General features: G+C 43.3%; 2 protein-coding genes across 8 annotated transcripts; one reads left to right on the forward strand and one right to left on the reverse strand.

The window, feature by feature from the left end:
* The first annotated feature begins 2,066 nt into the window (after positions 1–2,066).
* Positions 2,067–18,771, forward strand: ikzf1 (IKAROS family zinc finger 1 (Ikaros)). Of its 5 annotated transcripts, none has more exons than XM_085297509.1 (8): positions 2,067–2,394; positions 6,776–6,829; positions 7,003–7,116; positions 12,798–13,067; positions 14,542–14,709; positions 16,026–16,151; positions 16,580–16,714; positions 17,143–18,771. In XM_085297509.1, exons 1-8 carry the CDS (start codon positions 2,067–2,069, stop codon positions 17,832–17,834), a joined length of 1,887 nt encoding a protein of 628 aa, XP_085153635.1. In that variant the 3' UTR covers positions 17,835–18,771. The 5 variants fall into 5 exon arrangements, with proteins under 5 accessions (XP_085153635.1, XP_085153636.1, XP_085153637.1 ...); XM_085297510.1 differs by having other exon boundaries at positions 2,106–2,394; positions 16,583–16,714; XM_085297511.1 differs by lacking the exon at positions 16,580–16,714 and having other exon boundaries at positions 2,106–2,394.
* Positions 18,772–22,092: 3,321 nt separating this feature from the next.
* fignl1 (fidgetin-like 1) lies at positions 22,093–26,023 on the reverse strand. 3 transcript variants are annotated; one of them, XM_085297514.1, is made up of 2 exons: positions 25,764–26,023; positions 22,093–24,867 (listed from the first exon to the last, which is right to left on the reverse strand). In XM_085297514.1, the coding sequence occupies exons 1-2, from the start codon at positions 25,780–25,782 to the stop codon at positions 22,937–22,939; spliced, it is 1,950 nt and encodes a 649-aa protein (XP_085153640.1). In that variant the 5' UTR covers positions 25,783–26,023; the 3' UTR covers positions 22,093–22,936. The 3 variants fall into 3 exon arrangements, with proteins under 3 accessions (XP_085153640.1, XP_085153641.1, XP_085153642.1); XM_085297515.1 differs by lacking the exon at positions 25,764–26,023 and adding an exon at positions 25,442–25,709; XM_085297516.1 differs by lacking the exon at positions 25,764–26,023 and adding an exon at positions 25,242–25,302.
* Positions 26,024–26,101: the final 78 nt, after the last annotated feature.

Raw genomic sequence — 26,101 nt, forward strand, 5'->3', positions numbered from 1 at the left:
ATTGACTTTTTAGATAAATTGGACTATTTAATGTGATTATCGGTCTTGAACGTCTTTGACTTATTAAGGTGTTGAAACCAATTAAGGGTTACATGCTGCTCATGCTTCCAAATGTGAAACAGTGAATACTGCTTAAAGATCCATGAAATAAGAACCGTCCGCAGCCTATTGTATGTTAGTCAGCCGGCTACATTGCCTGATGATGTTTTGAGGCTTGCTAGATAATGATATTAATTACAACAACATGGCTTGCTTCAGATTGTGGATTAACCTGAGAGAGCAAAGGGTTCTGTGCAGTTTGAGTCACACTCCATGCATGTCGCATGTGTCATTTTCGATGCTACAGAGTTATAATAACCTTATAAAACCTTGAAGTTTGAGAGCATTTCCAAACGACCAGTAAGAATTGAACAAGTCAGGCATTAGAGGGAAGATCTGAATATTGATCCCACTTCTGTTGGTACTTCTCTAAAATTTTGGCTGAAGTGAAGCTGCTTTGTCACTGAACGGGACAGCATCTCTTATCACAGGCGATCACAGCCATGAACCAACATCTTCGAGGTCGCCAGTAGCGCTGAGTCACATTTTCTGTCCCAGCCTTCCCTTTGCGCGACTTCTGGAGTTAACCCATCCTGCAGCGTGTTCACACCTTTGCATGTCATGCGTTAAAACGGACCTTACAGAAGAAAAAAAGCAGCACCGACTGTGAGGCTATGAGGAAGTCAGCGAGCATTGCTGCAATCCATATTATGGCCATGAAGACACAGCAGGCCGCATTGCTCCTGCCCAAAGTTCCTCCTTTTGCAACCAACTGAATGCTGTGTTTCTTAGGAGATAAGGGCAGCCTCCCGCAAAAGGTGACTCAGCAATCCAGCCACACGGCCTCTCCTGAGATAAGAGCCCTCTTTGGGGCTTGTGGGACACTGGGAAAAAACAGCCACAAGGAGAAAGAGAAAATAGTGGAGTATAAACTATCACATATTCTGTAAAATGAAGTGCAAACTTGTCCAACCTAATCCGTTAGGTTCATTTATATATGTAAACACAGCTGATCAAGCAGGGGTTCAAACTGAACTACATTACAAGCTCCACCGTGAGATACTAGTGACGGGACATATCTCAAATTGAGTTTTAAAGTTGACGGTGGTGTGCAATTCCTGTTTTATTTGGAATTTTCTTCATTTTCAGTCCAAAATGTATATTTATTTGAACAAATTCAGACTCCATATGTGGGCAGTCCGCTCAGGAGTCACCTATAGGGCTGCTTTAGAAGCTGCCACACAGGTTAGCAATAAAACAAACTGTAGGCCAGAAAGCCTCTTAGAAGTACAGTGTTGTATAATGGTGTGTGCGGCTGTCACCGGGCAGCAGTTGCGTGTGTGTTATCGCCGTACTGTAAGATGTGATAGCTCGACTTTGAGAGCATGTGAGCTGTCGCCGCGTTGGAACTGAGATGATTGACTTTAATGTGAATGCTGGCAGCAGTGGCAGCATCTGAAACTAACACATCTGATACACTTGGAGCCGGTGGCCCAGTGTTGGTTTGTAGATTCCTGCTCATGAAACCAGAGGGAAAACCACATTTCAGTAAATTAATGCATATCTGAATGATGATCTGCTGCAGGACTGAGAGAGGATGCACTTACTGTACACGTATTTTAAAACAGGAAGTAATAAAGGAGGCTAATGTTAAGAGATGCAACTGTTTGCTCAGGCTCAGACGTAATCCTGATTGTGTACGCTTCATTCGTGCTGTGTTAAGGTACAGGACAGGAGGCTATGACGCTAGAGGTAACACAGAGAGGTGGGGGTGGGGGGATGGGGGAAGCAAACTGGATGAAACATTAAATAGAAGAAGAAGTAAAGCTCATTATATGGGAAACACTTGTGTTATTTTCATGGACTGCTTCAGAGTGCCAGAACAGGTGACAGAAGGGGAGCTGTCCAATATGCAAGTGAGGAGTAACCCCCCCTCCCCCTCTCTCCAGCCCACACTACCCCCCCCCCCCCCACCTCCCCCAACCCCAATCAGCTTCTTCGGTGTGAATGAAATAAATAAACAATGAATGGTCCACTCTCCTCGCTCGCCTCATCCCATCTCATGCATGGCTGCCAGTGATGGTCTACTGGGTGTCAGCTTTTATTGGCACGGCACAAAGCAAGTGCCAGGGGTTCGGTGGCCCGACTCCCCACTGCAGACTGTGGATAAAAGCAAGCAAAATGCCTCAGCCGAGCTGAGAGACATAGTCATGTTGGGCTGGAACGAGGAAGTGCAGTGGAGAGGGGAGGGACTCAGGGCGCAGCTCCATGGGGCCGCCGCGGCGCTGCGACCTTCTGCACATGGAGCCGGGGAGAGTTGGAAGAACTTCATACTGCAAACTCAAGGAATAGCAGGTAAAGTGACTTCAACCGCACATTTCAGCTCGGTTCTCACCTCAAAGGCTAGGCCAATACCTCTAAAGTGATTTCGATGGCAGTGAAATGGTTTAGGAGACATTTGCGCCTGACTGGAAAAGACTCTCCTTATAGTTTCGGTGCAGGTGCGCCTCAGCATCAAGGTCCCGTTTGATGCGCGTAATTTTCTACTGCCACAGAGTTTATAACGGATTAAATAACAAGACTGTATTTCAGTAATATATCGGGGAAAATATATTGTTTTTAAAGCGTTGTCTGTGTCTGTAAGCTACGTGCAGCAATTTAAGGGAAGTAGAGGGAAATGTTCCCCATTTTCCTTGCGTCTTTTTTTCTCTCTCTCTCTTTTGGGAAATATGGATAAATTATTTTCCAATTAATTCGACTTCTATAAAAATCCGAATCACATTTTCTTTAAGAATTCATACAGATCGGCTCGGGGCTCGTTATCATTTTAACTCGTTTAACTGTTTTTCCCTCTTCGGCTACGGCACCTGTTGCAACAGATGTGCGCACTCTGTAAACTTTAGGGCCCTTTTTTTAAAAAGTGCCTCAAGTTTATTAAGATATTTAAAATGAACTTTTTTTTCAGGAAATAATTTTCTTTAAATTGTTGAAAGCGCAAAATTGACCGGGGCCTAAACTAATGCGAACATGTTTTTGCTTAAACAGGAAATCAGTACGCACCGACTAAACGCGCTCTCAAGCGGCTCGAGTTTACACACAAATCAGTCGCTCTGAGCATTTCTCGTTCCGTTAATCTTTGTGTCGGCCTGTTCAGAATCGAACCGCAGTCTCGGTTAGCCGGTAAGGCGTCTGTGTGGAGGGAAGAAAACAGGCAGGACTGATGAAACTTTTCACGCTGCTGACGCTCAAAGGTGAAAAAGTTGCTCATCAACGCCCAGGCAGAAAACTGAAAGATTCACCGCCGAAGAGATGGGGGGGGGGGGGGGGGGAATGATCGGGTTTTTTTTTTCTTTTTAAACGCGATAAAAAAACAGAAGTCCAAGAAAGCTGAGTTTCCTCAAATATATATATTTAACCCTTCTCTACATTATTATTCATTAACTATAATTAACCGTGTGTTTAAAAGTGGCGTTTGTGGGACGTAAAATAAGTTGGCATTAATTAAATTTTTTTAAACTTGGAAAGCATCTTTCTCTGATGTGTCCTATTTTTTTTTATTAACACATTTCAAGTTTACGGTCAAGCAGAAAAAAATATATTTCTCCGCAAATGTAAAGCAGTTATCTACTTTAACAATAAATGTAAGATAATAAATAAACTACGCGAAAAGTCAAATAAAATAGCAGAAAACTCATTTTTGATTTCTGAACTTGTAAACGGAGCTCAGTACCTGCGCACATAGGGCTTTTTTCATAGCTCAGTTGGAAAGAGAAGTGCTGAAAGTGCTGCAAATCTGTCTGCGGATACATCATCTTTCTTGTCAGTAGAAACAGAAGTAGGAGGGGGTGTGAAAGGGGGAGGGGGGTGGAGGGGTTAGAGGAAGACAGACAGTTATTAAAATGATTGTACTGTCTGAATAGCAGAGTAGTGAAGTGTGTCAGATGCAAATGAAGGAAACTTCTTCTTCAGCGCACCTTTGCTCTCCCACCACCACCACCACCACCCCCCTCCTCCAATGATAGACTCCCAGAACACATCTGCTAACACTATCTGCCCACTTCCACCCATACATTTCATGAATTACTGATGAGCATCTCTGCGTGCACACACGAACAGAGGTGTCCGCGCGCCACGTTGCTTGGCAGTGTGGGATCATCTCTTTTCCTCGTTATTGATAAGAAGGCGCCCACGGTGGTGTTACTTATTGCAAAACTCACAGGACGGATCGTTATTATTTGAGATGTTTTTCGATAATTGTCACTCAGACTGTTCAGTTAAAAGTGGAAAGTCTGAGTGGAGCGTATGAGTAGGAAATCACTCAAAGTGGGGCTCCTGATGTGAGGCGAAGTGTGATGAAGCTGCATTCACATAGCCGTGTCACAGCACTGCTGTTTATCTGCAGATATAGTTTAATTTATTTAAAATATTTAATTGCTGCCAAAACCTATAAGTATAAACTTGTTTTAAAAATACTGGAAAGTTCCAAGTGAAACTCTCAAGAAGTGTCACTTTAAAAAAAAATCCTTCATATTTTCAGTTTGTTTTAACTGTGCATTAATCTAAACACACACAGACACGCCACTGTGTCAGCTTTCTCCAGGGTATCCAGACTTTGCTGGTGTGGTCCTCAGTATCTGTTAACGGTTTCGTGTGTTTCTCATCTCCACCCTGCTCCCTGGTGTAGCTTTGCACCTCGCTACCCCCACCCCCAGCGACACACCGCCACAACCATCCACCAAACACACACACACACACACACGCACGCACGCACACGCACGTGCAAACACACAGGAGGAGGACCGAAAATTCTGTCAACCCACAAGCCTCTTCCTGCCTCTCCTCAGTTGACGTACTCCGACCAAAACTGTTCCAGTCCCCCCTTTGCGCTCTGTGTTAGAAGTCTTTTCTCTGACTCCTATTTCACCGCCTGAAAGATTCCACCTGCCCCCAGTTCGTACACTCATACACTTTGACACTCATACGCCAACGCGCGCACACACACACACACACACACACACACACACACACACACACACACACACACAATAATTTCACTCTGATTTGAGAAGGAGAATCATTAATAAGTCTGGATAGTTAGATGGAAATGTTTTAGTCGTGCTCCGGCTTTTATCAAAAAGTTCTACTTTCAGTCTGAGTCTTAACTTGATGATCACCAAATGCCAAAAGTATGTTAAAGTAGAAGCACTAAAAGTAAAAACAGAGCTGTCGGTAAACACAAGGAAAAAGTGCCATGAGTGTTCTGAACAAAAGAAAAAAGAATTTCCTGAATATTCTACATGCACTTTACTTTCCACATGCCTACGCAAGTGGGTTGTGGCTGAATGTAGGAACTCTCTCTCCTTTTTCTAAACTTCTGTCAAAGCCCCCCCGCCAACACATCCGTGTTTCCCCTCTCACCATCTGCCCAGAAAAAAAGGGCACATGAGAATACACCTCCCTCTGCCCCCGACCTGCAAACTCCAGATGCTGAGGAACGGCGCTGCCGAGTCGTCGCTCGGCGCAGTAACACGCAACACCACCGTGTTATGCTGAACAAATCATCTGCACCAGTGACCTATGCCCCCCCCCGCGCCACCCTTTCTCCCTCCTCTCGCACTTGCATCCTGAGTGTCTTGCAGGCCTTTGAGCTCCTGACTTGACTCCGCAGAATCTTGTGCGTTGCGACAGAGCGGCCCCGTTGCTTCCCACTATTTGTTCCAAATGTGTGGAGCCATCTGTCAGTAAAACAGGAAGGGCTAGGTTCCCCTTCTCCCCTGGGTTTGTTTCGCTATTTTCGGGAGCTTCACTTCTCCCTGTGTGGCTGCTTGGACTGGGCAGCGGCCCCACCAAGGGCTTCTTGAAGTGGCGGAGCTGGGGCTGAGGCTGTCGGGCCCATCTGCTGCAGGCTTGAGGGCCATCCATTATTAATGGGGCCACGAGCATTGGTGACTCCTCAGATATGCAGCCCTGGCCGGAGGAGCGCTTCTGGACTCGATTGCCTCTTCTTGCTAAAAAAAAAGGTGGGGGGGAGTGTAAAAATAAATAAATAAAGAGAAGTTCTCGGTCCTTCTGCCTGCTTTTCTGTCTCTTTTCTTTTTCTGCACCTTCCTCTGACTTTTTGCCCTTTCACAGACATCTACTTCTCTCCATGCACGTCTCGCAGCCTTTCTCTCATCTCCTTCTTCTTCTCTCTCTTTTCCCTCCCTCTCTTTGTTTCTGATTGTGGCTTGCGTGTGTCTGCACTCAGGCCGCGGGCTCAGCGATGCATGCTCAGTAAATTAGAGAGAACACGAACGCCGATCAGCTGGGCACGGCAAACACCCGCATCCCCGGTGACCTGGGGCCAGTTAATTTTCTGCTTAATTTTGCGGCAGTCAGTTTGCATTTTGGGATGATTATGTGGCAGGAAATTAACAATAAATAACAAATGTGGTCTGAAAGCCTATTCCCGGCAACCCCGCGCTACCGTCAGGGCCCCCATCAGCCGGGGCCCGAGCTGCTCTCCGTGCTCCGTCTTTCTGTCAGACTTGTAATGAAAATGTCTGTAATTCTTTGTAATGTAATGTGAGGAAGAGTGGTGTATCTGCGGCTGTGACAAGAGCGATCTCAGTGAGGTTATGGAGTCACGCCGAGAAGTACACCCTTTTACTCCACTCTAGATTTTTATAATGTTGTTTCCTGCGCCTGCACTTGATTAAACTTACACGCACCTACATCTCTATCTTTCTCCCATTAGAGTACTTGCACCGCATGGAGACAGAGGAGGCCCAGGAAATAGCCCAGATGCCAGGTAAAAGCTCGCCTACTGCATGATTGAGCTGTAGAATGCACAAAGTAGATACAATAGGCCCACAAACAGGCTCTTACAGGACGGAGAGGTAATTTTGCTACCCCTGAATGAGTCATGTCGCGGGGGTTGCGTAGTGAGTGATGGGTGTTTGCTGGTGTGTGTCTCTACCCCAGACAGGGACAGTCCCCCTGCCAATGAAGCGTCCGAGGAGGCAGAAGAGCCCATGGCTGTCCCTGAAGACCTGTCAGCCGGCTCCACCCAGCAGCAGAACAACCGAGGGGACAAAGGTAACTCAAGCGCAGCCTGACCGTCACCGCTGCTTCTGTGAATTAAAATGAAAGTAAAAAAATCAGTGTGTGATAGCAAAATTATGTTGATGTATTGAATATATCCCATGAAGCGGCAATCAAAAACAAGCCTAAACGACTGCAGTGCCCTTCCCAGCAGTAGTCAGACGTATCATTCCCAAAGCATCCAAATCAGAGTAAAGCGATAAGTGAAAGTAATGTAAGGATCAAAAGTGTGACATATATGTTAAAAAAAAAGCATAAAATTAATCAAATGAACATCCAGTGGGAGATATTTGCTGTTCCAAATCCCTTGGAAAAATTAATTTAAAGCTGCAAAGAGACACATTTAGGTCATTGGCAGGAAAGGTAAAAAAAAATTCCTTTGATCCATGGCACGTCATTAATAAGCTGAATCTTAAGGAATAGCTAATGTGGCCTTGATTTGAGTTTGCACACAGCAAGCCAGGGAATCTCATGGTGAAAATCAGGATGGAGAATGCAAGGGGGAATCACATCAGTGACATATGTTTATCTCAAGTCTCCTAACATGGGCGGTTTGTGAAACAGGAAATGTTTACTGGTCATTAAAGGCTGATCGGTTTTATATGACAGCAAGATAACCGGACATAGCATTCACCTTTCATAGGACAAACAGCATAGTTGTTTTGTGTGTATTGTGCCTTTTTAATGTCCAAAACATACTTTCACCTATTGAATGAATCACTTGAAATCTTCACATATCACATATAGGAGTTAGAATGCAAAAAAAAAAAAAAGACAAAATGGAATGGCTCAAAATTGACCATCTTATCAGTATTTTTCCACTTACATCCAGATAACGGCAAAGATTAGCAGCGCACAGTCAAAAATAAGATGTGAGAGGAAACTGAAATAGGATGTGTAAGAGTTTCCTAAGAAGAACTTGCCATCAGGCAGTTTCAACACTCCTGGAGATAAAGAGTTCAGGAACGGGGCCAAGCTCGGAGAGCGCATCACCGCACCACATAGGTCGCACACCTGCTTACTCACAAAGGCTCTCTCTTTCCTACTTTTGAGCTGTCAGGTGCTGAACCCGACACAGGCAGGAATCTGTGAGTCTAAACAATCAACACGTGTTCAGCCGAGTAACGGAGGATGTGTGTGGAACCACGTTTTACATCACACATGCACGTCTTAGTCAACCGAAAAAAATGGGAAATGGTCGTCGTGAGCATTATCTAAATGTTTGACTTTCATTGGCAGCCTGTAAAGAAGGGAAAGAAGGTGCAGCTGGGTGTATGACTTTATGTTCTGCGTGCGAGTTTCTTTTCAATCCTTTTGCACGAGTGTGTGTCTATATAAGGGACAGAAAGAAAGAAGGGAAGTGCAAGTATCTGGTACATCTATGCATCACTGCCTCAGTGATAAGAGCCCAAATGAGTTATAATTATCGCCCAGGATCATGTGCTGCTCAGTTCTCTTTAGTGAAAAAAGAGGGGACTATATGTGGGACATGGGACCTCAAAGTATCGAAAGCTTAAAACCTCGAAACCCAGGTTATTTCCTGTTGCAAGTGAGTCTTTATAGCCTGGGAACGTCATTGTTGGCGCACATTCGCTGTGGTACAAGCTACACATGTATGACTACACGCACGAGGGAGGTTAATATGTGACGCCTATTTAACCATTTCGTGAAAGAAACGTTTTTACCGCCTTGTGTTTCTTACACCGAACATAAGCCCAGAGACTCTGTTAAAGTCACAAGACTGTAAGATGACCTTCACAACATCCCAGTGAAATGATTTCGCTTTCATTTTCAGTGATTCAGATAGGTCCTCGGCTATGTCAGAGACATGAGACTGAGAAGGAGACTGAGCGGTTTAGTTCCCGAAAGCATGGAGGCGAGTTGAAAAAAAACCCCAAAAAACGAAAAAAAAACAAAAAAACGTGTGAGGGCAAAAAGCAGGCTGTTTTTGGTGTTCCTGCAAGTTGTGTTCAGTGTGTTGCTGGCGTGGTTTAACACTTGTGGTTCCACTACTTTGCACACAGGGTTATTTTCAGGCAGTGAGAGCAGCACAACTCAGTAACAGGAACCTCCAGTGGCTCCTTGTGTTTCCACGCTGCAGAGCACAGTGCTGTGTTGCTTCCTACCCGCTATGCATCCTTGTCAATGCAGCTAGTTTATTTTTTCTTTTTATGCCTTTCTAAAGCTCTAGCATTTTACTTGTTAATTATTTTTCCAGTCACTGCTCCAGGGCGTGCTGTTTCTTTACCTGTAGTGTGAGGAGTAGATCCGTATCAGGTTATAACCATTTTATTGAGACCTGTTTTGTTTGTCTACTGTGATCTGACACTTGCTTCCCAAAATGAGTAAATCAGGATGTGTGATGTTCATGACAAACAAGATGTATAGCAAAAGCTTTCTTCCTATTCCCAATTTAGTCACAACTTCCCCATATCCATGAGAAGTGGGTGTCAGCCCAGTGTTCATGGTTCCCTTCTGCTCCAGCTAGTTGATAATCTCAAAGCTTCACTGGTGTATTAGATGATAATAGATAAACACATTTTTTTCCACCCGCTCTGTATCAACCATTTCCTGAAATTGTACACCTGCCTCACTGTGAAAAGGCGTTATTCTTGGATCAGTTCTGTATTTTTTGGGGGGGTAGAGAATTCTTTCAAAAGCTAATGTGCACGTAATTTATGTACTTTTTACAATGTCTATCGACATTTAAAAACAGTGTAATTATCCTACGCTGTGGCAGTTGAAGGTTTTGCGGCTAAAACCATAAATTAAATTAGCAGGATTGAAGTGGTATAGCCACTTATGGAGTTTTGCTTTCGAGTTCTGTGATATGCAAATGCAAATTCATAACTCAAAAAAATCCCTACAGCTAAGCTACACTAACACATAGTCATGTAAATGTTTTGTTTCAATGAGAAAAAAACCCTCAGTGGTTAAAGTGAGAACCTCATAGATGTACACTTTGCAATAAATGAAACGTAAAATCTTCAAAAAAGATGACTATGGCTTCATAGCTTGTGATTTCTGTTTGTATCTGTAAAGACAGTTAGCAACAACATTCCATAAATCGGTGACGAGTTAACTTTACCAGGGGAACTGCTGGATTGCTGCATTTGCATTCATGAAATTCAAACATTTTTCCAGTAGCAGAAGCAGATTATTTTTATTTTTATCTCACTGATTTTTTAAATTTAATTAATTGTATCACATTGTATAACCTAAACATGACTTGCTGAGAGTGTACATAAATTGGAACTGCTACACAGTTAGCTGTCACAGAAAGGTTAGCTTAAAAAGTAACAGAATCATTATTAGGAACGCCATAACCAACAGATAAACCAAAATTTGTGGTAGTGGTTAATTGTTCAATTAGTTACCTAAATGTAATAGATAAATTATAGAACTACATAGTGTTATCCAAAAGTAACAGATAAATGATCAAAAGTGCTAGCTAAAATTAAGGGACAAATGATTATAGTTAAAAGTAGCCAGAAGGCGACCTTAAAGCTAATGCTAAATATAATGGTTAACAGTTTGATGGATAAAAACAAGGGAGAAATGTCTTATATAATTTTGATAAAAACCCACAAATAAATGGTTCTAATAGATCAAGTTTGAGCAGGCTAATGGCTAAATGCCTAGCTAATAGCTAGTGGATAGCAGCAATGTTAAGCTACTTAAACAAGGACAGTTGTTATTTTAACTGATATAATGTGAAACAGCTGATTCTTGAAAACTCAGAAAGATAGCAACAAGTAACAGATAAATGGTTGACATATTTGACTGAAGCTAATTTAAGTCACTGATCAAACTGAGGGTGAAACAGATTTTATAGTTTTTCTTTAATGTCTGTAAATAGTCGTTAAAATAAGTCGTAAACGTCTGTAAAAACAGAGAGCTCCTAACTGAAACTAAACACAATAACAGAACAATCCCCACTTACATGCCATGCTCATCTGTGGTGCATTGTAAGGACATTTTGAATGCTGTGTAGCCCCTAATTCCTACTTGGTTATGTAACATAAATGATGGCCAGTTTAGCATTCTAACCACACTTTTGTTTTTTATAGACAGCAAAACGGTTTCTTTCCTTTCTTTGCATGTTGGTGTGTCTTTTATCTTATCTCCCCAGCAAAATACAAGTCTGTCCAATAAACCCAGCAGTTTAACAGATGAGATTACTTCTCATGTGACATAAAATAAATAAATAAATAAACACATTGTTTTCAAAAGTGTGGGTATGGACTGTCAGATTATGAGAAAAGGGATGATCACCAACATCTCGTGATCCTACTCAGTTCTCATGTTTCACTCTTCCCTCTGTGGAAAATGTACATTAGGGGATTTATGCCCCCTCAGTGACTCTCGGTGAAAACAACACTCCTGCATTAGAAAAAAAAAACTGTTTCAGTTACAGGCTGTTTTACAATTCCTTTCCCATGCTTCCCTTTCTGTCACTTCTCCATAATTCTTGGTATTTCAGTTAGACAGGCCCTCTTTGTGAAGCTTCCCCTTTTCCATGGATTCCTATATTTCATGATTTCCACTTCTTCCTCTTCAGTTGTACAAACAGAGGTAGAGGCATGGGGAAATCAGGCTGTCACTGTGACATGCAAACCACAGGTTGGTAGCTGCGGGACTTACATGATCTGTCAGTTCTCTTAAATATTTCTTAAGTCCATTGGTGGGAAAATGAAGCGGCTGAGAGTTAATCGCACAGGGCACTTCTATTTTCCTTGGAACACTGGACATCAAATACACGCTACAGTGTGTATTGGTTTTTTTAAAGCTTTTCTACAGATAAGATAAGAGCAGGCGCTGATCGCTCGGGTATAATTTTCTTTCGGCACTTTAAAAAGCTAGAAATGTACAAAATGACACGAAGACCTTTGCAAATGAATACGAGTGTGAAGAGGCCACATGGCTGTATATCTGTGTTGTTCGCTCGGTTGCTATGATAGATACCGCGCGTGTCCCTAGTTTCGCACTGCTTCCTGTGTCTCTGTTTCCTGTTTATCTTGCTGTCATTTGCTTCACCAAAGTGTGATGGTGTGAGATGATCGGCACGTTTCTTCATCTCCTCACTGACATCCTCAAAGAGTAGACATGCTGTCCACCTGTGTGCCCTTATGAAGAGCTTTGCCTTTTAATGTGAATTCAGAAAAAAAATGTCTGAAATAGGAGGGAAAGTTTCTGAAGGGCTGATGCAGCATCCCTCTTCACAAGAAAACGTGCACTAAAGGAAGTTGCTATTACAAAGCTGTTGGTGCCCTAGTTAGGGCAGTTGCAGTTTCTGTGTTACAGCTTACGGTGCTTATTCCAACAGGAGTAAACACAGAATGTGCAGAGCTCCACTGAAAAAAATATCTCTATATATATGAATAAATTCAAATAAAGCCAGGTATATTTTGTCACAAATTAAAAAATCAGTAAAGTTCAGTTTAATAGCTGGAAATCCCAGTATGAGTTCAGCATCATGGTTCTTTATACAAAAAGCAAAAAACAAAAAAAGTAGGAATATTAAAACACAGTGTTGGGATAAACATCTCTCTAACTTCTCATGCCACAGTATCAATATCACACTGATAAATTGCCCATCTTTAGTATTTAACATCATGCAAGAAACAAAAATGCTCGTATTCTAAACCGTGGCCCCCCCTTGCCCTCTTTTCCAGCCTGTAACATTAAAGTTGAGGCTCGCAGTGATGAGGAGAATGGGCTGGCCTGTGACATGAACGGTGTGGAGGAGGAGGAGTGCGCGGAAGACTTGCGCGTGATCGATGCCTCCGGGGCCAAGGTGAACGGCTCACAGCCGAGCCCCGAAGCCAAGGCCTTCTCCTCGGCCGGCGGTATCCGGCTGCCCAACGGGAAGCTCAAGTGCGATATCTGTGGGATAGTTTGCATTGGCCCCAATGTGTTGATGGTGCACAAGCGAAGCCACACTGGTAAGCCACGCCGTCTGCAACACTTCTTGCCCTTCCTTTGCACCCATGTTCACTGTTAGTATAAAGGAGATGGATATAGGGGTAGAGAGGTGTGCGCTGTGGCTCCTCCGCCTGTTTAGCCAAACATAAATTCTTTTCAGAAACACAAGCAATGTCACCATGCACACATACACACTCTCTGAGAGTAAATTCTTTTGCAGTCCTCCTCACACTCACTTGTAGCATGCTTGCATCTGGCTGTGTGCGTGCAGAGCCTAATATCGTGCATGAAATAGACTTCAAGATGTAGCATTAGCATTCGTGATTGTTTATCTAACAGTCTCTGAATTGCCACGTGACAAGCAACTGATCAGGTTATTGTGTGATAAAGTAGCAGAGACAAACTTGGTCCAAAGAAAACATACCCTCAGTTGAGAAACAGGATATCTGCAGCAATTAAATGGGATCTCTGCAAAGTGACAATTATCTGGCTATTAAAAGTTTTTCAGAATTCAAAATTGATATTCTATTGTAATGGAGCCAAACCAGTGGTGGGGAACATTTGTGAAAAAGGCACTTAACTGTCAGGCTTTAGAAACTAATGAAACTCAAAATGGAAGAAAGGAACAGTAGACTAATGTAAATGCAAAAGAAAGTACAATAAAAGATATAATGAAGTGCCTCCTATTTAAATAGAAAATATTCTGTGGTGAGTCTTTGCTCCTGAAATGCATTTTTAATGAATTTCCTTTTTTATATATTTTTGCTGCTTCACTGGTGACTCTTATTTTACGGGGGGGGGGGGGGGCTTTGAAAAAAAAAGAAAGCCATATTAAAACGTTCTCACAGAATGCCACAACACTCGGAGAGGATGGATATTGGTTTATTCCAGAAGCGCTGATCAGGAAGACTGGCTCTCAACACAAAGTGTTTCCTTCGCTTTATTCAAATGAGGCTGAATTTGCATTGTGATGTGCCGCTCTTATTTTAGAGACGAAGAAGAGGAAAAAATGAGATTTTCAGATCAAATTGACCTAGGCAATGGTGCATTACGGAGCTGGCAGGCTGAGTCTGAAAGGCTCTTGTTCGATCAGAGCGCCAGAAGTCTGTGGGGCAGGGGGAGCATGGAGAGATGGAGTGTCACTCTGCTGTGAAACCCTCCCCACAGGCTGCTGGATCGCTCTCCGCCCCGGAGACGCTGCATCATCCGGCTTGTAGTGCGGCGACCTCCCGCGTCCCCGCAGCTTTTCCATCCGCACAGAAAAGACAAAGACTTTTATCGCTGTCAGTGGAGGGAGGGAACAAACACAGTCAGATTAGTGCACTCAAGGAAAAGCTTAAAAATGAAACAAACTGTCTGATCCGATCCATAAAATCCGAAAATTAGAAGCCAATAAAACATACAAGTTATTCTGTCCCACCCCCCTGCCCTTTCTTTCCTTGTGTTTACATCTTTGCAGTAACGTGTGTCTGCTCTGTCTGTTCTCGTCCTCAGGAGAACGTCCATTCCAGTGCACCCAGTGCGGCGCCTCCTTCACCCAGAAGGGCAACCTGCTGCGTCACATCAAGCTCCACTCAGGGGAGAAGCCCTTCAAGTGTCACCTGTGCAGCTACGCCTGTCGCAGGAGGGACGCCCTCACCGGCCACCTACGCACACACTCGGGTGAGCAAGGTCACCCCCGCTGAAAACTTCTGCACTTTTATGTTGGACGATTTTTACAAAAGGCACAGCAACTTCTGCAGCACATGCAGCATGAGCTCGGGACTATGTAAAGGGAAGTTGACAGGGTGTAGATATGGTGTCACTTTTTTTTTTTCAAATGCTTTGCAGAAGTACGTGTTAGTGTAATTTGGGTGTAAACAGAATTCTCCTTCTGAAGGGTTTGTCAGAAAAATGGAGGGATAACAATCACGATTGTGTCATTTTACAACGTAAATGTAACAGCGCCTACAAAAAAATAAGTGAGAAAGATTAAAGCATCTGATATATGTTGGTTATTGAGCTGAATTGTAATCATATAAATTCAGCCTGGAGAGCTTTCAAACTGGAGACAACTGGACTTATAATATTAAAGACATAGAATACTGTTATCATAGTAATGTAACTCCTAATATGTAAAAGGAATGTATTTAAATATAAATATATGTTAAAAAAAAAGGCTTATTATTTTCCTTAAAAAACCAAAAACGCTAGTCACTTATTTTTAGCATGCAAAAATAAAAAGTGCATGCATTAAACTAATTTCAGCTGTTTTTATGAGCATTCACAAAACAAGTATGAATGGGTGGATGAGGGTCCTTAGGGACTAGTAAAGCGCTATACAAGTACAGGCCATTTACCATTTACAGGCCATTTGAGTTTGTTTTGTTTGTCTGTCCAGGTATGGGCAGAAAAATCCTCCCCTTCCTCAGATTTTTTCATATTTTGGATTTAATTTTCAGCACTTTTTAATTTAGGTTTATGGCTTTTTTTTCTCTGTATTTAAAAATATAGCAAAAATCATCAGTATTTGTCAGCATATATTTTCTTAGTGAAAAATAAAAAATGTTGCTCTCCATCATAAGGTTTCAGTTTGCACTGTGTTCACTCTACACTAAGTTGCTACCTGAGTTACCCATAAATACAGAGGACATGAGCTCAGCACTATCTGCAGCAGCAGAGCTTATGGCATCCTAAGACATAAACTTCTACTTGTGAGTTCTTCCACAGGGCCTCCCAGAAATTGTTTTGGTTTTTGTTTGTCATTTACATTTTTGTAGGTGGTGCTCTTTTCTTCCCCCTTTACCACTGGTTGTGCCAGATCCCTAATCAGCCCTTATCTTGTTCTTAATCTGCTCAAAATGCATTCGTTACATCAATTCCTTCCTGTGTTCTTTCAAGAAGGAACCAAATGGCCATTTAACTTACTTTAGTGTTAATTATTTATAAAAAAAGTTTTGCACTGCTCTGCTTTCACTGATGTAATTTTTTTTTTGCAGTTGGAAAACCCCACAAGTGTGCTTACTGTGGGCGGAGCTATAAGCAGCGCAGCTCTCTAGAAGAGCACAAAGAGAGGTGTCACAACTACCTCCAGTGTATGGGACTGCAAAACACCATCTACACAGGTTGGTGCCTCACGAGGCGTGCGCTTTAACTTTCACCCAGATCTAATGACCTACTTTATCCTAAGCACGGGATGCAGGAAACTGTGCACAGAACAGCAGCCTATCACAGTCACTGTCTTTGTTGCTAAAAAACAAGACAGGCTACATTTCCATTTAAATATAGGCTCGTGTAGGTATCCGAGCTAATTAAGTCAGTTTCTTTTTCTATATAAATTTAGACACTTCATACTTAGTGTTCTGTACAGCTCTACATTAAAACCTGAAAACAGATCATTATGAGCAAATGTTATATTCGTAAACCAAGTGCTTCACGTGTGTCAGAATAGTCCGCTCTGTGCTCTGTGAGAAAACCACCATCAGGCTTGTGCCAGCAGGACAAACTCCAGTTACTTTGACGCTAAAATCTACTTCTCTGTCTTGCTTTCCAGTAGTAAAGGAAGAAAGCAACCAGAATGAGCAGAGGGAAGACTTGAGCCAGATGGGATCTGACAGAGCCTTGGTGCTAGACAGACTAGCTAATAATGTAGCTAAACGTAAGAGCACTATGCCACAGAAGTTTGTGGGTAAGGGCTGAAATCTGCTTCTTTTGTGTCAATACAATTTCGCTGTTTTTTGCTGAAAGAAAAAAAAAGTGTAACTGTGACTGTTTGTGTTCATTGGGGTTGCATTTTTCTCTGCAAGCCTGGTTCTATGCAGTGCAGCCTAATCACAGACTGCACCTTTTATTTGCTTAATCGTCACTGGAAAAGACTACATTGAAATATTACCTTGATTCTGCATAGACATGTTACATTTAAGCGATTCATATCCACACAAAAAGCAAAAAACAATCAAAAGAGGGAGAATAATAGAACATCAAAAGGTAGACTGAAGTGACTCATTTTAAGACTCAGTGGCTCAGTGTCAAGATGGTGAGATGATAGGATGCAGGTGAAAGTGTGTAAGCGTAGTACGAACCTCACCCTGCCCTTCTGTCTCTCCTTCTCTTCAGGTGACAAACGTCTGTCGGACCTCTCTTATGATGGAGGAGCAAGCGAGCTGATCCAGCCCCACGTCATCGACCAGGCCATCAACAGCGCCATCAGCTACCTAGGCGCCGAGTCGCTCCGGCCTCTGGTCCAGACCTCCTCTTCCGATGTGGGCCTCGGCTCCATCTACCCCCTCCACAAGCCGGCGACGGAGGCCCACGCGGGGACGGGCTTGTCAGCCAAAGACAGTGCGGCCGAGAACCTGCTGCTGCTCTCCAACTCCAAGTCTGCCTCCAGCGAGAAGGACGGCTCGCCCAGCCACAGCGGCCAGGATTCCACGGACACCGAGAGCAACAACGAGGATCGCCCGACCGGAGCAGCCCCCGGCCTCATCTACCTGACCAACCACATCACCCAGGGGGTTAGGAATGGCGTGCTTCCCCTGGTGAAGGAGGAACAACAGAGGCAGTTCGACACCATCCGGGCCATGGAGATGGCCTCCGAGGGCTTCAAAGTAGTGACAGCGGACGGGGAGCAGGTGAGGGCGTACAGGTGCGAACACTGCCGCGTCCTCTTCCTGGACCACGTCATGTACACCATTCACATGGGCTGCCACGGCTTCAGAGACCCCTTCGAGTGCAACCTCTGCGGTCACCGGAGTCAAGATCGATACGAGTTCTCCTCTCACATAACACGAGGAGAGCATCGCTACTGAGCCACATCGACCAGAGAACACACATACACACTTTCACAGGATAGAACAGACACACACACAGACAGACAGACAGACACACACACACACACACACACACACAGGCAAGCACATGCAATAAATTAATATAAATACATCATGTAAAATACATTGTTAATGTCTGTGTGTTTTTTATAAGGTATGCATGTTTGTTGACACACAAATAAATATACAACTATTAAAAACATTGATCTTCATCTCTGATACGAACTATTCTGTTTTTTTAGGGTTTTTTTTTTAAAGAAAACAAAGTAAAGAAGTACTGTTCTTCATTCCTCACAGGAATGAAGAACAGTACTTCATAAATACACATCACCTGTGTATGTAAATATATATAAAAAAAAAGGTCTTATTTTTCCTCCTTTTTTTCAAGATTTAAAGTAATAGGATTTACATCCTTTTTGCTTTGACACCTTTCTGTGTTGAATAACAGAAAAAATGTCAATTCCTTCTGCGGCTGTTTCCAGTGCAGGCAAACCCAGTGTAACATAAATACAATCAGTAACGTAACAATCAGTGTAGATAGACCCACAGCTCCCCTGTAAGGTTTTAACCTGCTCTTGTGTTTGTAATAACCTTCACGTTATTTATACATTTACATGCCTGTCTGTTTTTTGTATTTATTACAGTGATCGATGTTTGTTTCTTAGAGTAGTCAAAGCTGCATTTTTTTTTCTTTTTCAGTTCGGCTGTACTAAATGTGTATGATGTTATCTGATCCATGACTGCTGCTGGAAGCTATTTTTAGTGTTATCAGAGGGAAATGTTTTCCTGGACTTTTCTGTTTTATACCTGATGGCTAAGAATTGTTTGACCCGTGAGACGAAAACGAAGTTGACCTCAGTTGAAGGGAGCTTAATGCTTGCAAAAATATCAATAAAGGATATTTTATATATGCAAATAGTGTGGGAAGAGTGTTTCTGTTTTTTTTTTCTGTTTTTAAAGATGGCTGTAGAAGTAAGGAGAAAGCAGACCTCCTGGATATCCGTGTGCCAAAGGAAATGTGAAAATCTACAAATTGGGGTCGGGCTCGGCAAAATTAACTCGGGAGTTAACGGAAAGTTTCCCTCAGATTCGTTCCCACATTTCGCTCTCTTCACACGCTCCTCAAAGTCTGTGAAATAATTACGTTTACATGTCATTCATGCTGCCAGCTCTAGCTGTCAAAGAAAAGGGTAGCAAACAGTGAATGACTGGCATTTGTGCAAAGAAACAAACACAAAAAAAGCAGACGGTGAGAAAATTAAGAGGGAGTGAAGAGTAAACAAACACAACCACACTGTAGACTTGTTTTTCAGGGGAAAAAGGCAAATACTAACTCAATTAAAATTTAATTTTGCCACATTAGATAATAAATCACCAAAGGGACAATATGAGACTGAAATATTGGAAGGTACATACTCCACACACACACATACAAAAGCATGTCGACGTGTGCCGTGCGTCCAAGACCTGAAGAGTCTGGATGGTCCTCTGAGCGGCAGAGAGCTGGGACAGGGAGGATCAGCCACCGGAGCAGAAGGCAGGGGCCAGGGCTCTGAGGGCCAGGTCTGTCTGGAGATGCTCATTCGGGCCGGCAGAGGAGCTCAGCAGCGCCGCGCACTGAGACAGCCTTGTCCAGATGGCTGCTGTGTGATTTAGCTGAAACGGGAAGCAGCTGTGGCCAGCGCTGAGCCCCCCTACGCTTGACTAGGACCCAACAGGGGAGGGAGGGCATTTGCATGAGAGGGATAATCTGGCCAACCAACTCTGGCCCTGCCAGAATCCCAGATCTCACTTCCCCTTTCAGCCCTGGACAGAAATACTCCTTCAAGAAGCAGACTAAACCAGAGTGGTGGCTTTAACATGTTCCAACAAGAAGTTTGAAATTACTATTTTTCACACTTTTGCCGGGCTGCGGTTCATTAGTGGAAGACCATAATAGAACATTTACTGCAAACTTCGCAAATGGGAGCGCTGTGTTTACCGGTGTTTCTGAACATGTGCAGATTACATTTGATTGCCTGTCTTGGCATTTCGTCACATGGATTTCACTACTTAGGAATGCAGTTTGATCATGTAAAGATATGTCTCACTAAATGAGCAACGGGGACATTAAGTGCATGTTTGCATGTTCTGCAGAAAGAGAATACTCAGCAGCAGAAATTAACTCATATTATAAAACATATTATGTTCTTTTACTCTCACATGTATCTACCTTTCAGACTGAGAATTTTATATTGAATTGTTACAATGTAAACAGTGCTGCAAGCTGGACAATAAGCAAAAAAAGTGTGGTTAGAGAAATCATCATAATTAAACAGACAGATTCATATATAGCTAATTAGTGCTAACTAACAGACTACTAAAATTCTACCGTTTCACTCAGCACAAACTTGTTAGATAGTCTGTCTCACACAGCACGCCATAGTATTACTCAGATAACCTATTAAAATACTGTAAAAGGCCCAGCAGACCCAGATCATCTCTGGCTGCTTGCATCAATACACCTGTCAATGAATATGACCTCAACCGAAGTCAGACAATCCAGGTGAATTAATTATTTTTTTAAAAGTTCACCCAGCTCACTGTTACGAGCAGTAAAACTACCCATAGAGGCCAGACTGCTTTATTAGCAGGCTGTAAATATGTTATTTAACATTGTAAAGTTGGACATTATAACACGGGAGTCTTTGTGAACTGATGCTTTTGGAGCCAGCCTCAAGTGGCCATTAGTGGAACTGCAGTTTTTGCGGGACTCGATTTTTCCACTCTGGAGACTGCACTGTGGTAAAACAGAGTAAAGAAACCCCCTTTTTCAGTAATAGCCAGCAAACACAGTCTAATTTCATGGTTGGTGGCACAGAATGTTTTTCTTTAAATAAAATATTTGTGACATACAACAGCATGATGTACTCTTTCCTATTAGCCAATCTGAAGGCAGTATGGAATTACCGGACCCTGCATCAAACAATGCAGACGGTAACTGCACAATATGGATACATTGCAGAAAGAAATGTTGACTAAAACCATTGTATGCTTTCACAAGAACTCTAAATAAATATAGTAATAAATTTACCTGTAATGTTTCTATATTACAAATGACATGAGATTTGATTTTAAATACTGGAATTTTATTCCTATAACTTATTACATTTAAACTTCTACTTGAGCACAGCTTGTGTAGTTCTTCCACAACTGCATATACGTGAACACAGGGAAAAAAGCAATACCAAGTGCTTATACTTATTTCTACCTCAGCTTGAATCCGTATTAAGGATAAAATGATTCAGTAAAATGACCTTATTTTCTTCTCTGTAAATGTACTGTGTGATGTGTTTGTTTGTGACTACACTGCCCCAGATGTGACCACTTGCTTCACAGCCACAGTCAAATTGAGCTACAAGCTTACACCATATGGCACAGTTTTCAGTCCATACTCAATGGGCTCTATAGATCCCGTCAGCACCAGAGGAATTCTGCGCATCTGTCCTGGTCCAGCTGTGAGGAGTCCCCGCGATCGGAGAAGCCCACCCGTTGGGGGGGAAGGGTGCGTGTGTGACTACTTTCACTGCTGGCTAATTCAACAAAGTTTCTATACAGTGGCCAACAACACAAGTGTGAAATATTTATCAGGGACCTGACAAAAAAGATGAAAAATAAATGAAAGCCCCGTTTTCATGGTCTTCCAGATTCTCAAAGATTTCTTGATGAAATTTACATGAGATTTTGTTTCATGTGTGCACAATCTCTAATGGCCCCCTTCAGTGGTAGTGCATGTGTGACCAGTGAGGCATTCAACTTGAAAAACATAATGTTAAAAATCCTCACACCGCTTGCGTGAGGGATGTCTTCACTGAGAAAGCAGTTGCAAACACTTTGACCGGGCACAAACTCCATGGATCAGAACTAACACAGAGGCCCTGCAAAAGGGATGTATTGCAGTAACACTGCTGTCTTAATCACTAACAGGAAGACAGGCAAAGTTTTTCTTTTTTTTCTCTTTTTAAACACAAGACCCAGGATACTCTCCGTGTTGCCCAACTTCCGCGGATATGATTAATACATCCAGCCTCAGGAACATTTCAGGACAGTGAGACTTCAGGCAAACCGTGGTTGTGGTGCTCAAACGTGATCACACTGCCCTCTGTGGATCGCATGGGATCGGATATGTCACTGCAGCCTAGAGATAAACTTATTGCTTACTGTCACACTCTGAGACAAAAACTTGTGGAGATGTGTGTGTGTGATATATACATTTATTAGGGACAAAAACAATTTCGATGCAGTTAACTGAAAAAGACCAAACAGATGACAAGCATTAAGTCATAATTCGACTGTGAATGTGTATCCTTGATGTGAAATACTAGAATTTAAATGGAAAACAGGGCTTCAACTGGAAAATGGTTTGTGTATAATACACACTACCTAACACTGGATCACAAAGCAACAGAACAAAATCAGCCTGACCGGCACAAACACCTGAAAATGACCAAAAAGCTGAACGCAGATGGCAAATTCTCTCAGTACAAAGTGGGAACGAGGTAAGGTTTTCTTCATTTTTTCTTCATGTTACGACACCCTGACCTTTACAAGTAGTGTTGAAAAACCTCAAAACAACAGACCACTAGCACAGAGACTAACACTTACACCCATAAAAGAGGCACCTGTTCACCTGTGCAATCCAATATGACTGAACTAAGCTGATACAGAGGGTTAAAATAACTATTTAACTGGTAGCCAATAAAAAGGTCCTTTTCTCTTCTTTAATTCTGTTTTCCTTGTCATTTATGGAAGCCCTGTTTTTCGTAGGCAAACAAATACAACTGAATTCAGCTCTTCATCACACAGATAAGGCCAACTTCCCATCATAGGGATATTTGGCAATATATGGGGAAAAAACAGAAAGACTGCATTAAAGAGACCCGTCTTATAGTTTTCAGCTTTTTCACGAGACTGTCATTCTTTGTTTTTAGTCCTGGGTCCTCCCACTTTGTCGGGTTTGTGCAGAACAAAGAAAGCATTTAACGTCTTTACATTTTCCATTTCTTTCAACACCCAGAACCTGAACGGAGACAAAGAAAAGTTTAACGCCCACATCCAAAGGTTTTATTCCACTCTTCATACAGCTCCAAGTCCTTTGATGACACACTGGGACGTACAGTCTTCAGGGCGTCGTGGAAGTCACTGTAGATGATGGGTCGCACCTGATCCGCGGTGATGGTGGCGATGTCACTGAGCTGGATGCTGCGTATGGGCCCCAGTGCTGCCTCTCGACACAGCTGAGTCATATCGGCTCCGGAGAAGCCCTCCGTGGCTGTCACCACCCTCTCCACCTCGCTTTCTCCCAGCTGGTTTTTCTCCTGAGCCATGAGGTTTGTCACTATCTGGCGTCGGGCAGTCGCTTCGGGCAGGGGGATGTATAACCGCTTTGCCAGGCGTCGTCGTGCTGCCTCGTCGATCTCCTGGGGCCGGTTGGTGGCACCCACCACCAGGATTCGGTCCTCTGCTGCAGTGGCCGCTCCATCTAGCTGGACCAGAAACTCTGTTTTTATCCTGCGCGAGGAGTCGTGCTCACCGTCCGTCCGCTGGGACAGCAGGGAGTCGATTTCATCGATGAAAATAACAGCAGGCTGGTGGCAGCGGGCAATGGCAAACAGAGCTCGCACCATTTTCTCTCCTTCACCCACCCACTTGGATGTGAGTGATGAGGCGCTGATGCTAAAGAAAGTGGCACCTGATTGACAGGCAATACATTTACCTATCAGAGTTTTTCCAGTTCCTGGCGGTCCAAACAGCAGGATGCCTTTGGGTGGGCCACGGAGGCCAGTAAAGATGTCAGGTCGCAGCATGGGCCAAACCACAATTTCCTTTATGGTAGTCTTGGCGAACTCCAGACCTGCTATGTCGTCCCAGCCCACCGGAGGCCCGTGGTCCATGATCTCACTCATGATCAGCTCGATTATCTTTGGCTCAAAGTTTTTCAGACGCTCGTCCAGGATTTGAGGTTCCTGATTGGAATTACGGCTCGCCACACTTCCCTCCTCTTCCTGTCGTGGAATGGGAGACACAAATTTTGAAAATGCACCTCGAGGCCTGTTGGCGCCCAGAGATTTCTTCACAGTTGCCGCCATCCCAGGGGCCTGACCTCTCTGAGGCTGATGGGAGTGCTTTCGCTGCTGGTCAACAACAAACTGCTCACGAGCTGTTTTGAAGGTGGTAACAGCCCGTGGGTCTGATGACACCTGACTGCCATTTTGCTCCCTGCCAACATCACCTCCGTCTGTGTTGTAAAAATGTTTCCGCTTCGATGTGTTGGAGGTGGGAAAGAAGGAGGACTGATAGTGCTGCGTGACCCCTGCGGGGCCAGGGTTTACATGTGGGAGAGCTGGAGAAGGGCAACTAAACACAGACTGTGGCTGAGCTGGAGGTCGGGAGAATGAGGGTGGATTGACTGAAATCCCTTCGTGACTGCTGGGCCTTTCCACAGAAACATTAGCAGGGATACTGGCTGCGATTTTAACCTCTGATTTAAGCTGCGGTGGTTGCACAGTTTTAAAGGGAGGAGTGAGAGAGCTACCTTTACCCTCTTGCCCCACAGTTATGTTAATGTCAGCTGGTGCCACCACAAAGCTCTCACCTCCTGTCTTTGCCTGAATTGTTTTCTGAACACTGGGCAACTCCAGCACGCTCTCTGCAGTGAGGGATGACTCCCATTTGTCGCTGTAGTTCTTCTGACTGCGGGCCAGATGGAGCGCGCTTTCTGCATAGTTGTTGAGCCCTGTGCGCGGGTCGTCCGAGTCCAACACTGCAGCGTAGTGCCCCGAGTAGGTCCTGAGCAGGCTGGCCATGCCGGCCTGAGAGAGCTGGGAGCTTGCCCATGCATACTGAATGGAGAGGATGTGGGCCCGGTAGGCATCGGCCGTCTGTTCAGGTGTACAGCTGCCAGATGAAATGTCAAAGGACCTCTTCTGCCATTCGTCCAGGTGTGCGCCACTCATGCCTGGCCTGCTCCAGCCTGGTGAAGACGAAGGGACAAGAGTTATTAAAAATACATGACCCCAGTAAATGCCAAGGCACAAATCTCCCCAAAACCCATACAGAGAAAAAGCTGCCACTTAATTACGTTACATAAATAACCATGTATGCAGTAACACTGAGTTATAGTGATTTTGATATAAATGAAAGGAATTAAAAAACAAATAAACACGTGATTTGAATCCAGCTTTAAAAATGGTAGGCCACACTCATTAGCATTGAAACTGAACAGCCTTCATCCTTCGCCCATGTCTTTAATACTCCACATGTCCCAGCTGAGATAAACTCTAAATACAACATTTCGTTTTCTCAGACTTAAATAAAACTCCTTCATCCCCACATAAAGCAACATACAACTGCCTCCCTGAGCATTATCTCCAACGATGAATAGTCAGTGACAAGGCTAAAAGTAATCTGAATCTCTGTATATGTAGCTGAACCACGGAGAGCTGCAGTAAAAACAGGTTATCAGTCTCGATGCACCCAACTTGTCTGAACTGTTATCTGAAAATGCGCCACAACAAACAACAGTATTCATAATGGACGTCACTTACTATTACTGATATCTTGTCAAAAAATTATAAAAAATATATGAATACACTCGTAACAACTTTTGTAATGCACTTTAACTCGATGTTTACAGTAGCGGTAATTCCCGCCTCTAGTTTGTTCTCCCTCCCGAAACTAGGACTTCCTGTCTCGTTCCAATTCGCTCTCAAAAAATCTACAACTGTGGCCGTCGCATAACTTTTCACCTAATACAGGGAACCAGCGCAAAGAAGCAACGATCTTAGTTTTTGAATACATAAAACATTGAATAATGATGACGAGACTGGGACATTAAAGTAAACGAAATGAAGCAACTAAGTTTTTTACATGTTGGAACGAGACCCATAAGTTGTCACAAGTAGGGAGTGCTCCATTTATCCTCCAGTTCCGCCCAGTCCAGGCTACAAAAGCTAATACACCTCGTTATCAAATTTCACGAAAAGTTTCGTGATTGATGTTAGTTATTTTAAGAATTAAGAGGAACTTAATATAAAACGTGGAGCGATTTTTCTTCAGTTTCAAGACTTTTTTCTGCGGACTATGTTGCCAACAGTACACAGGTCTGCTAATTTTAGTGAGGTCTACGACGCCATCTCCTGGCTACAATACGCATATGGCATTGCCGCTTTAGAGTCTTTCATTCTGGGAAATGTAGTTCTCCTGTC

This window comes from Mchenga conophoros, linkage group LG13 (assembly GCF_057382185.1).
Source record: "Mchenga conophoros isolate Kocher_MC1m ecotype Shallow Benthic linkage group LG13, M_conophoros_male_GT1.1, whole genome shotgun sequence".
Classification (NCBI taxonomy): Eukaryota; Metazoa; Chordata; class Actinopteri; order Cichliformes; family Cichlidae; genus Mchenga; species Mchenga conophoros.

Bases quoted from the DNA above. Each gene is read 5' to 3' on its own strand.
- ikzf1 (XM_085297509.1), top strand. From the start codon at position 2,067: ATGGTCCACTCTCCTCGCTCGCCTCATCCCATCTCATGCATGGCTGCC. The intron at 6,830-7,002 runs GTAAAAGCTCGC...TCTCTACCCCAG, and splicing joins GGAAATAGCCCAGATGCCAG to ACAGGGACAGTCCCCCTGCC. The intron at 14,710-16,025 runs GTGAGCAAGGTC...TTTTTTTTGCAG, and splicing joins CCACCTACGCACACACTCGG to TTGGAAAACCCCACAAGTGT.